This window comes from Magnolia sinica, chromosome 16 (assembly GCF_029962835.1).
Source record: "Magnolia sinica isolate HGM2019 chromosome 16, MsV1, whole genome shotgun sequence".
NCBI lineage: Eukaryota > Viridiplantae > Streptophyta > Magnoliopsida > Magnoliales > Magnoliaceae > Magnolia > Magnolia sinica.
Window position 1 is genome coordinate 14,597,188 of NC_080588.1, and position 11,675 is coordinate 14,608,862.

The 11,675-nt window shown below is 39.4% G+C and overlaps 1 protein-coding gene across 1 annotated transcript; it reads right to left on the reverse strand.

The window, feature by feature from the left end:
* Nucleotides 1–629: 629 nt before the first annotated feature.
* Nucleotides 630–4,692, reverse strand: LOC131229405 (transcription factor TCP5-like). Its single transcript, XM_058225353.1, has 2 exons — nt 2,681–4,692; nt 630–2,066 (listed from the first exon to the last, which is right to left on the reverse strand). The coding sequence occupies exon 2, from the start codon at nt 2,036–2,038 to the stop codon at nt 920–922; it is 1,119 nt and encodes a 372-aa protein (XP_058081336.1). The 5' UTR covers nt 2,039–2,066; nt 2,681–4,692; the 3' UTR covers nt 630–919.
* Between the last annotated feature and the right edge of the window lie 6,983 nt (nt 4,693–11,675).

An 11,675-nucleotide genomic window follows, 5' to 3' on the forward strand; every position in this document is an offset into this window, starting at 1 on the left:
AAAATTGTTTACTCGTTACGAGGTTTCCTATACCTAATGAGTGAAAGGTCATCTTCAACGGTGGGGCCAGAAAAAAAAACAAAAAAAGCCGTTGGGGCCAACAGCACATATTGTCACACACGCTCGCCAAGTTGGCGCACGTGCTGGGTTTAAAGGTGCCTGTAGGGCTCGGTAGCCTCCAATCTTATGTTGGTGTGAATGAAGAGCCCTGCCTAACTACGTGCAAGCACATGTTCCAGAAATCAGGAACGTGGGATCCTATCTTTTCCATCAGGTGGGCAGAACTGTTTAGATCTTTCTGCCTAAAAATCAGGCCGTTTCGCTCCTCAGGTGGGCCGCAGTGTACTAAACAAAGGAATGGCGAAGAGACCATTGTGTCTCACATGATGGAAAGCTTGGATCTTGCATACATATGCTATATTGGCACATGTGCTTGCACGGAGAGAGAGAGAGAGAGAGAGAGAGAGAGAGAGAGAGAGAGAGAGAGAGAGAGAGAGAGAGAGAGAGAGAGAGGGAGGATTAATTATCATCCCTAACTAGTAGATAACCTATTCTAAAATTTAGGAGAAAGCCATCATTAGTTCATAACCTATGAATAATTTCTTTGATTGTAACAGAATAGCAAGACAATAATACCCAAAGAAAATCTATTAATGAACAAACAATATCTTCGTTACAAGACTCATGTAATTAGATGAATAAAAGAGTTGTTCTTAAGAGAATGAGAAACTCAGCGATACTAATTAATAATATCCTCTTGATCATTTAGTATAGAGAATGCCGCTTGATCTACGGCTGGATCTACTGCAGAAGATGTTCATTGGTGGTTTATTTATCATTCCATGCATCAAAAAATGCAACAAACCATGACGCTCTTTGAAGCTTTCCTCATCAATTCAGCTGCTTGAAGTGTGTGTTCTTACATGAAAGGAGATGGATTTGATCCAAGAGTAGAAGCTTTGGAATCACTCTCATGGCTGTTTTGAGAGTGATGATACATGGGAGTTATGTTCACTTGGAAAGGTCTCATGGTAGGGCTGATTGAGTAAAGTGATGTTGTGATAGGATTTGAAAGGAGATTTTGTGAAGCTGAGCTCAACATTTGGAAGTGGTTGATTTGCTTAGGATTGCAGTCAGCCGAGGCACTAACACATGGTGGAAAAATCGATGGAGTCGTCCCAGATGGATACAGTAACAGTTGAGATCCGGACGTTAGAGCGACTGATGACGGGATTGATAGAGAATTGCAGTCATGTGGTTCTTCTGTTTGAGATGAACATCCATGGCCGATTAAATGGGGCGCAGATGTGTTCGTTGGCAACTCCCAATGGTAGCAGGAATTGTATGGCATGGAGTTGTGTAGAAAGCTTGGGAGAGATGACAAATTGGGTCGAGGAAAAGAAGTATGGGCCTGCAACATATGTGCTGTACCATGCTTTTCGTGATCATCTTTCTTGATCCAATTGCTTTTTGCATCTGTCAATTCGCTACGGACTTCTTTACACTTGGGAAATGTTGTTTGATCTTCCCCAAACGCATTGATGCTGCTCTTCATGTTTCCTCTACCAGGTAGTAAGTTAACTCCACTACTTACAAAGTCTGGTTTTGCACCTGAAAGGGATATAGAGGGAGCTTGCAGCTGATTCACTTCATGAGAAACCATGACCGGTTGTGGATATTGAATGAAATGCTCAGGAAGCATTTGGAGTGGGGGAAGCTTATCGATGTCCTCTTGAGCAGCGCTGAGCAGCCAATCCACAACTTTGCTAGGCTGATTTAGCCCAAGCCTGTCTTGAAGGTCATACAATTGTATTGCAGTCGGTACAGAGAGCCTTACACGCCGATCTCTCAATCCTCTTATGGTACAAACTTTACTATGCCTGTCTTTTCCTCCAAAAGATCGTGAGACCCGTACAATTCGTGGATCCTTTAGCCCTGACCATGGCCTTGAACTAGATGGTCCTTTAGGGTTCTTGCCATCGTCGATGCCTCCTTCTTGCTTAGTTGCAACATCCTTTTCTGTTGAACTTCTAATCATCTCTCACCATTGAAACTTAAGCAATCATCTGGAAGGAAGAGTGAATTTTGGGTTAGGTCATAGATTTAATTTCCTTTGTTTTCCATTTTTGTGGATGCTATTAGCTGCACAATCTACTTTGTTTAACCTTTTGTGATTTTCTGCTTCACAATACACAGAAAATAAAAGATCAAACTCTTTTATTATGTGGGAATAACATGCCATGTTCATATAACTAAAAGAAGTTAGGAATGAGGGATTTTCTTTCTTAATGAAATAGAAAATTCTAGTAGCCCTCTTAATAACAAAATATAATAACTTCTCAAAAAGCTTTGAAATATATATAAAAAAATTATTAGACAAAAAAGAAGGAAAAAGAAAAATTAAGCTCATTCATTATCAATATATAAATTATCCCTAAGAATTTGTAATGAAACTTCTGAGTTCAGATCCAACCATTTTCAAGTGCGGTTCTCTGTATAGCCATCCATATTCATGGAGCGTGGAATAATCGATCTTCCAAGAATGAATAAAAGGAAAGAATCAAGAAATGAAATATATCAATGAAGCATACTCATGAAAAATTCTTTTTTTTTTCTTGGGGGTAAGAGCTCGTTGTAATATCTGCTCACTGTGAGAACAAGAGATATTGAAGACACATACCTGAATTTTGATGCAAACGTCTCAGGAAAATCAGATTTTGGGACTTCGACGGTTCAACACTGAAGGGTTTGCGATCCTTGGACACCATTCAATGCATCCCTCCAAATTTGCAACCTAGGTCAATCAGCTGTGTGCAAATTTTGAGGTCGATTTCGCAACAGAGAATAAACTTGATGAAGAATCTATGTAATTTTGGAAAAGATCAGAGGCTAGAGAATTCTAAGAATGATGCTTTGTTGAAAGAAAAGAGAAAAAGGTATGGTGCATCTGCAAACATGTGGCCTGCATTTTCACCTATCATATAAATCATCTAGTCACCATTCACGTCACTCTTTCATCACAGATTCGCTACGATCGCCCCATTGAATGACTTGGGCTGCTCTTCCCCTATCGCGATCAGTTAGATCCCTCTATTTTTACTTATGATGATTGTTAATAATTTCCTCAAATATGGGATCCACGATAAGTTAAATAGGAGGATCTGGGGCAGATTCCTCATCCGAATGGACCAGACTTAAGATCACAGTTAATAATTTTATGAGAAATTTAATCCTTGATAAGTGATTTGATTACAAGAAAAACCACGATGTGGATGTATTTATAGGCATAAGTGAATTCAAGAATGTTGGAATGCGGAGTATGATTTTTTTTTTTTTTTTTAATAGTTAAACTTGTGTTTCTAGGGTTTTACCATGGCTAAACTGAGCCCACATTTGCACTTGTACTGAAAACTTTTACCAAAATGACAGAAGGCAAAGATTTAGATTTTAGGTCTGAAAGATTTAATTTGGTAAGAACTTGCATCATTTCATCTACAATTTTCATGAGTGATCCATAAACAGTAGGTTATGTGGGAGTGGATTTCCAATTGTGGATGATAGTTTAATTTTAAGGTAAAAAATAAAAAAAGGGAGTAAGATAAGTGTACACATGTGGTGCTCATATGGCTTTCAAAGTAGTGGCCAAGACCCCGGGAGCTTTCTGAAATGGATGTGTACAATAGCTACTTGAATCATTGGAGGCTGCCAGATGGGCAAGGGACCAGCCTAGCTTCTTTAAAACACCCAGTTGGTAGAGAGTGGACCACACTACTTTGGGGTACCCATTGGGCAGATAGAATTGCAGTCTACTAATTAAATCTTGTAGAGACATTGGAATATCAAAATAAAAACCAGTAAAGGGCTCTATTACCTTCAGTCCTACATCTTTTTGTTTTGAGGCAATGCACCCACTAGGATTGAATATTATATTTCTTTAACATGCAAATGATCTCTAATTCTTCTTCTTTGCGTTGGATTGTAATATCAATCCATTTCTTTCTACACAAACAGATGCATGTCAAACAACCTTACATCTCCCTCTCTCCACAAACACATGATCTTCTCTACTCTAGTTAAAGAGAAGTGTAATAGATAAACATTCAGAAACCCACCATCTATCTACCGCAGATCTCCTCACTTTAATTACAAGAAGTGAAGGTAGTCATCAAAAGCTTTCTTTGGACTTTTGTGCATGGGTGGTCTTCACTCAACCCATGAAAGTAAAGAAAGAACCCTTAAATACGATATCACAAACTCCCATCTTACTCATATCCAAATTAAAGGAATAATTCTTTCAATGGTAAGAGATTTGGGAACTTTGGTGATATTGCCTTGGGCTTCTTGAGCTTTGTACCATTACTAATGCCTGCGATAAGAAGAAAGAAATATACAAAAGAAGCCTGTTAAAAACATATCACTCCCATCTCTTTCTTTACGTATGGAAAAAAAAAAAACCCAAGAAATCTGCTGAGCTTCTTCTTGAATGTTTTGCACCAAGGGCCTCCCTCAAAGTGCATTTTTTTTTTCAAAGGACCTCAAAGTGCGTATTAAATAGCAAAAGAATGAAAGAAATCATAAAATTACCATATCACCATATTCAAACATATCACTTCCATCTCTTTCTTGATGTATGGAAAAAATATCACCATAACCAAACCAAAGAAAAAGGAAAATTCTTTTGGAAAGATTTTGAGTTTCTTTGGTGATATTGCCTTAACCTTGTTGAGCATTCCAACATTGCTACAAACTCATAATCTCATCTTACTCCTGTACGATCAAAGAAATAATTCATGGGTCTAATTGTTATTATTGATTCTATTTCTTGGTTCTTAAAGGGGATAAAAAACAAGTATGATTCTTGGGTATGCTAATATTGGCTTAAGGCAATATGCCCAAACTCTACAGCTTCCTTTCATTTTTTTATTTGAAGAAAAGCAAACATAGAGTCTTCTTGAAATTATTAATGTGGTTGAAATAGTAGCAGCACAGCAAAATGGATATGAACCACATTTTGAGTCAAGAAAAACCCTAAAACCTGAACCCTCCATGGCTTGGATCTGAAGAACATAACAAAATGGACTACTCATGAATCTATGAAGAAGTCCTTGGGTAATAGTTCCACCACACCACAAAGAATCATGATCCACGTCTTCTTATGTTTTGATGAGAGAAAATTCTAAGACTACCATAAAAAAATAAAAAATAAAAAATAAAAAAAATAAAATAAAAATTAATTTTTTTTTAATAATAATAATCTAAGACTACCATCTAATTTGTTGTTTTGTTGAAGAAAATAAACAAAAAGAGGGGTATTGGATAAAATAATCATCACTCCATTATTTGTGTTTTTGAAGCAGGAGAAACCTCGGAAAACACCACTACTTTTTTCTTTTTGCAAAGCTAAACCAAGGGTGGATATTTAATCCAGTTATCAGCATTCCATTTCTTGTGTGTTCAAAGTAGGAAGAGCTAAAATCCCCACTTGTTTGCCTTTACTTTTTGAGCAAAAAACAACTAGATATTTCATCCTAACGCCTTCTTTCTTTTTTTAGCCAAAACAAACGTGGGTATTTCATGGAAGAGTGACTTCTCTATTCTAACTGTACTTGGATCCAGAAAAACCTCCCTTCACTTTTGGTTTCTTGAGCTATATCTAACCATCAGTACTCGCAAAAAATAAAAAATAACAATAAGTAAATAAATAAATAAGAAGAAGAAGACCAAATCTTGGATTGGTCACTCTTTTTCTTTTAAAATGTCTCTTTCCTTTTGGCTTTTTGAGAAGAAAAAAAAGAGTTGGTATTCCATCTTAATCAATGCTATTCCTTTTTTTTTCCTTTAGAAGAAAGAGAGAGAGAGAGAGAGAGAGAGAGAGAGAGAGAGAGAGAGAGAGAGAGAGAGAGAGAGAGAGAGAGAGAGCAATACTAAGCTCCAAGGTTTTTGTTGTTTTGTTTTTCTTTTTTGTTATGAGACAAAATTCAACAAAGGTTGGTATTTCATGCATCACTTCTCCATTTTATTGTGCTTGAAGCAAGAAAAACCTCAACGACTACCTGTTCTTTTCGTTTCTTCAATCAAAACAAAGGTGAACATTTCATCTCGAACCGCAAAACGAGAGAGAGAGAGAGAGAGAGAGAGATTTTCTTTTGTTAAAAAAAAAAAAAAAAAAAAAACAAAACAAAACAAACAGAAGAAGGAAAAATCCCACATACATGCTTTTTTCTTTTGGCCAAAAACAAAGGTGGGAATTTCATTTCAAGGATAGGCCTTGTTTTCTGCTTTATATCTCGTGCACATGGCATCAATGAAGAGACCCTTCCTTTCCTTTCACTGAGAGGGTTTCTGGCAGCTGCAGAAAGGGTTGTTTCCATTTCTCTCTCAGACGTAGCAGAGACAGTAGTGGCGGGAATCCCAAGGCATGAGATGAACAGCCTCCTGTGTTTTGGGTATTAACGCCAACAGCTGGTGGTCCCAACCGAAAGCATCGTTTGATCAGATGATTGTTGCTGCTTTGGGAGCCTTGACGACTGAAATTGACCCTTGCTGGTTTTCGGTAAGCAAGTGTTCCAACTTCTAAGAGCAATCATCCCACATGTCATGTACAATAAGCCTCACGGCACGTGTTCCCACGTAGAACACGTGTACGGGATATGGACAATTCATATTGAAAGTGGATTGCGTCCTGCCCCACCTGGACGTTAACCCCCCTGCCAGGGGTTCCGTGGGGCCCACCGTAGCGAATGGGTTTTATCTACTCCGTTCATCCATGTTAATTTGCCTGTTATTTTAGGAAAGCCCAAAAATAAGGTAGATCCAAAGCTCAAGTAAACTACTTCACAAGAGTCATAAGTTATAATTATTGTTTTCATGTCTTAAAATATGTTCAGAAACCGTATACATCGATGCCATTGAGAGACCATTTGATGTGAGAATACTGTTTGATAGCATCAAAAAGTTGCTCAATCCCATTAAAATTTTTCGAATTTTCTCCACGTGGTTGTTGGACTCATCGAATACTTTTTCAATGCCATCGAACCAAGTTTCAATGCTGATGAAGACCCATCAAAGTGCAATAAAAAATTTCCGAATTTTCACAATTTGTCTCTAGACTGTTTTGGTGTCTTTTCGATAACATCGAAGTAAGTTCGATGCCATTGATAGTGACTATCGATGACATCGAAGTCCCATCGATGGTGTCATTGAGCGTATTGCAGAGTTATGCAGAATTGCGAATTTGCAGGAATTTGTTTCCTATTTTGTTTGGGATTCCTCCCATGGTTATAATCAGAACTAGGGTATCTTAGAGCTTTTTCAATTCGTTTCTAGGGTTTCAAGGGTGTAACTTGGGGTTGATTCGAGGTTTTTCGGATCAGGCATTCTTTAAGCTCTTGTACTTTTGCTTTCATAGTGATTATCTGTCACTTTTATGCCGTGGTTTTTTTCCTGTAGGAATTTTTCCATGTTAAAATCGTTGTGTTCTCTTTGTGCTTGATTTACGTGATTGGATTACTTCACTTGATTCATCTCTGTGTGCTTCCGCGGTCACGCAACAATAATCACGTGCACCACTGAAGCCTTCCTAGGAGCTGATGTGATATTTATTTGCCATATATACACTACAAGAAAAAGACCTTTACCAGTGGTCAAAAGTACCAGTAAATGTCGAAAAAAGCACTGGCAATTCTTTTTCTGGCGCTCATACAAGCGTCGAAAAAGGGGTGCGTATTATCCTTTATCAGCATTGAGGTCGCCATAATTGAGTAGACTTTTACGGCGCCCATTCTTCTTTTACCAACGGCTCTAGCGGCCATCGGTAATCACTGAAAAAACGTATAAAAAAGTTGAAAAAGCGCTAGCAAAAGTCTGTTCAAGTGCCGGTAAAAGTATTCTAAAGCACGGTTCCTAGTCTCATTAATCACAGAAAAGCGCAAATAAAAGTATGTCCAAACGCCGGTAAAAGTCTTTCAAATAGTTATAGAGATTTAATAGGCCACCGATTAAAAGTCATGCAATCAGCAACGCAGGCCATTAATTATTTTTTTAAATTCAATTGGAACCTATATATTTTTTTTAAAAATATTTGAAACCTAAAAAATGTTACAATACAATTAAAACTGAATATTAAACAAAAATTATACACACACACACACAACAATAAGTTGAAAATGGCCTTCAATACATTAAAAAAGAATAAATATCCTCCATGTGGTCCACTCCTAACTTGACCCTACTGTCAAACGAAATTAATGTAGACTAGTTTCCTTTTCATCGAGCTACTTCATGCATGTGGTCCACTTCTAGCTTGACCAAAAATTTGCCATTCGAACTTACAATACACAAAAAATTGTCATCAGATAGACAGAGACTAAGAGTTAAATACATATTAAGATTAGATACATCCCAGCAGGACTTGAGAATTCTATACCCCTCTTTCAACATCAAATTGGTCGTGGACTGCATCATCAAGCTCCATATCATCTATGTACCTATAATGAAAGGGGAAACTTATCAACTACTGCTAAGTGGGAGAAAAAGAAAATTACCATGCACAACATAACTAACACATGAATGAAATCATAGTTCTCAACAATGTAACCCGGGTTTGAACTGAACCCAGATGAGAAGCTCGGATCTCATTCATGTCTACCTTTGATCAGTTTCTTCATAGTACAAGATTTAGTGAAGTTTAAGAAGAATTTGTCTCTCTTTGATTAGTTTCTTCTGGTGGCTGAATGGAATACTCTCTTTGATTAGTTTCTCCAGTGGCTGAATGAAATACTGGATATTCTAACAGAGCATGACTCTCCATATGCATGCACACATGTTTTTTTTTTTTTTGTTAGCTTGTTAGTACACCCCATTGTCAGTTCGCACATCACTGGTAGCCACCCCCACTTAGGGAATCGATACCAAGACCTGTGTTGAAACGAGGTATCTTTCACTCAGTCTACCACTTGAGCATGCACACATGTAACTCATGAATCCAAAACCTCTCGCATAGTCGGCCACAATATAGCTGGTGAAAAATTAAGAATCACGCAATTAACCCATTTTGGCAATTGAATGGACAGACGGGGTACAAATAGTCCACATCGAAATTCAACAAACAGATTCCCATCATTCAGAGGTTAGGATTGTCTCATATACTTGAATTTGGAGCTACCCCACATCTAAAGATGGACCTATGATCTGAATGGTTTAGATTGAGGTACACATGGAAATTGTCATACTATTAAAGAGTACCCAATAACTCATATCTCTCTCTCTCTCTTTCTAAATATGTGGGGCTTCTTTTTTCAGAAAAAGTGGCATGCTTTTTTTTCATGCCACTGAAATTTCATTGATATAAGAAATTTACAAACTAACGGGAGGGCCCAAACAAAAAGGCCACGGACCACTCCCAACCTGCTATACATTCGGGCTCAATAGCCAGGCGATCTATCCAGAGCCTATCATGAGAACGAAACTAAAAATGACAACCTAACTAACACAGACCATAGGGTGCGAGATCATCTTTTAAGAGCACCCAAACCCATCTTGTCTAGAAAAATCCTCCCCTTCACTTCTCTCAGGAGGTCATTCAAAAGGACGAAAATGGTGGAGGATTGCAGGTTGCTGCCCATCCTGGACAAACTGTCCACCGGGCCGTTGCCTTCCCTAAATACACGCTGGAATTTAACTGCGCCAGAGTCCTACAAACTCTTGATCCTGGCTAACCAGTATCTCCATTTCCAGCTAGGATTGAAACCGTGGGAGAGAAGGGAGATCAAAAGATGGACCCACGATCTGAATGGTTTGGATTGAGGTATACACAGAAATTGTCATACTATTCAAGAGTACCCAATGACTTTTTTTTTCTTTCAAGAAAGATTATATCCATATATATTTCAAAAGGAGCTGTACAGAGTATGGTAGGGCCTGCTAGCACAAAAAAATAGAGGCAGGCCCACAAATCAACCCGAGGCCACACTGCCTACTACAACTCACACAAGTAGCCTAATCCTAGCTTGACCAGGAAAAGGAGGCCTTTGATGAGGTCTGGAAGATCGGATATAGACTGGAAGAGACAGTGGGATTGGCGGCTACTACCTCTTCGGGCCAATCCATCGGCCACCACGTTAGCTTCTCTGGGGGAATATAAGATTGAAACTTCCATGCCATTTATGAGGGATTTGATTCTTGTCCATCAATACCATAGAGTCCAAAAAATGTCCTCCTGCTTGTTAATAGAGTTAACAACCACCTTGGAGTCGCTTACAAGGTCCCCTTGGAGGAATCTAAGGTCTCTGCAAAGCGACAACCCTTCCCATATTGCTTTTGCTTCCGCCCTACCATTTGATTCAAAACCATAGCCTAAGGAAAAAAATAAATAAAAAATTTCCATCGCTGCTCCTACCAACACCGCCTCCTCCCGAGCTCCCTAGGTTGCTCAAGGCTGACCCATCGACATTCATTTTGACCTAGCCCGCGGCAGGCTGAGTCCATTTCACCATTCTAGCTTGTTTTGGAATTACCGCATTCCTGGGGAGGCTCGGGTTGTCCAGGGCCTTGCAGATGATCTTTTGATTGAGGGTTGGAGGGGGAGAAGGGGAGCTAGGACGTGGATCCAACAGGTCACTTTGGAGATCACCTTCAAAGTCGAGACTGCCAACCCATCCATGTAGGCTGCGTTTTTGGCTAGCCATATCTCTCAGAAAATAATTGATGGAGTGATGCCTATGAGGGTGAAAAAACGATCTCTTGTGGCTGCCATAACCCACCAAGAAGAGGCCCTGCCAATAGCCGAGGTAGGCTGTCTAATGGGAATGCCAAAAAGACCATCGAAGTGCGCCTAAACCTTAGCAGCCAGCAGCCCTAACGAGAAGACATGTTCCAAGGTTTCAATATGCGGAATGAGTGGGACTGCGCATTAAGAGCATTTAGATGCTAGGGAGATGCCTTTAGCCTATGTTATAGCGTTGATGGGAATGGATTTGTTGATAACTTTCCAGGAGAGTAGGGAGAGTTTAGGTGGAAGAATTTTGTGCCAGATCCATTTAGCCCATGGCATAGACGTACCACTCAACCGAGAGTAGTGACAAGCTGAAGAAATGTTGAATTCTCCATTACTTGTTCCCAGCCAGATCTGTTTATCCTTGAAGGGTGATGTGCAGATGTCGTCATCGTCAATGTGGTCGATAACCACCTGAAGAAGATGTTAGCGGGCCAGCGAGTGGTCCAGCCAACCGCTCGAGCCCAGCCAATCATGCACCTGTGATTGTATACGCCCATGGGCTAAAGTTGACCACTCCTGTGGGGGGCCTAGGCCTGACTAGTCATCAGTCCAAAATTTGTATTCTCCTTTACCAATGATCCATCGAGAGTGGGTAGCAATAAATGAGAATAGACTGTAGATTTTTTTTCCATAGAGGGGACGCCACAGGGGATGTGCTGGAATGTCCCAGCTGCACCACATCAATCCTGTATTTTCTTTCCATGAAATCTGTCCAACAGCTGGTAGATCTTCTGCACAACACTCTCCAAGCCATCTTGGACCTGAATGCTTTCGTTATACTTCTGAAGTTTTTAACGCCCAACCCTCCTTCGTTCTTCGGGCATGATATAGTTTTCCAACTAACCCAATGGCAATGCTTTCGGCTACCTTCCCAGCCCTAGAAGAAATCAGCCATGGCCTT

Coding starts and splice junctions, on each gene's coding strand:
- LOC131229405 (XM_058225353.1), bottom strand. CDS start 2,038: ATGATTAGAAGTTCAACAGAAAAGGATGTTGCAACTAAGCAAGAAGGA.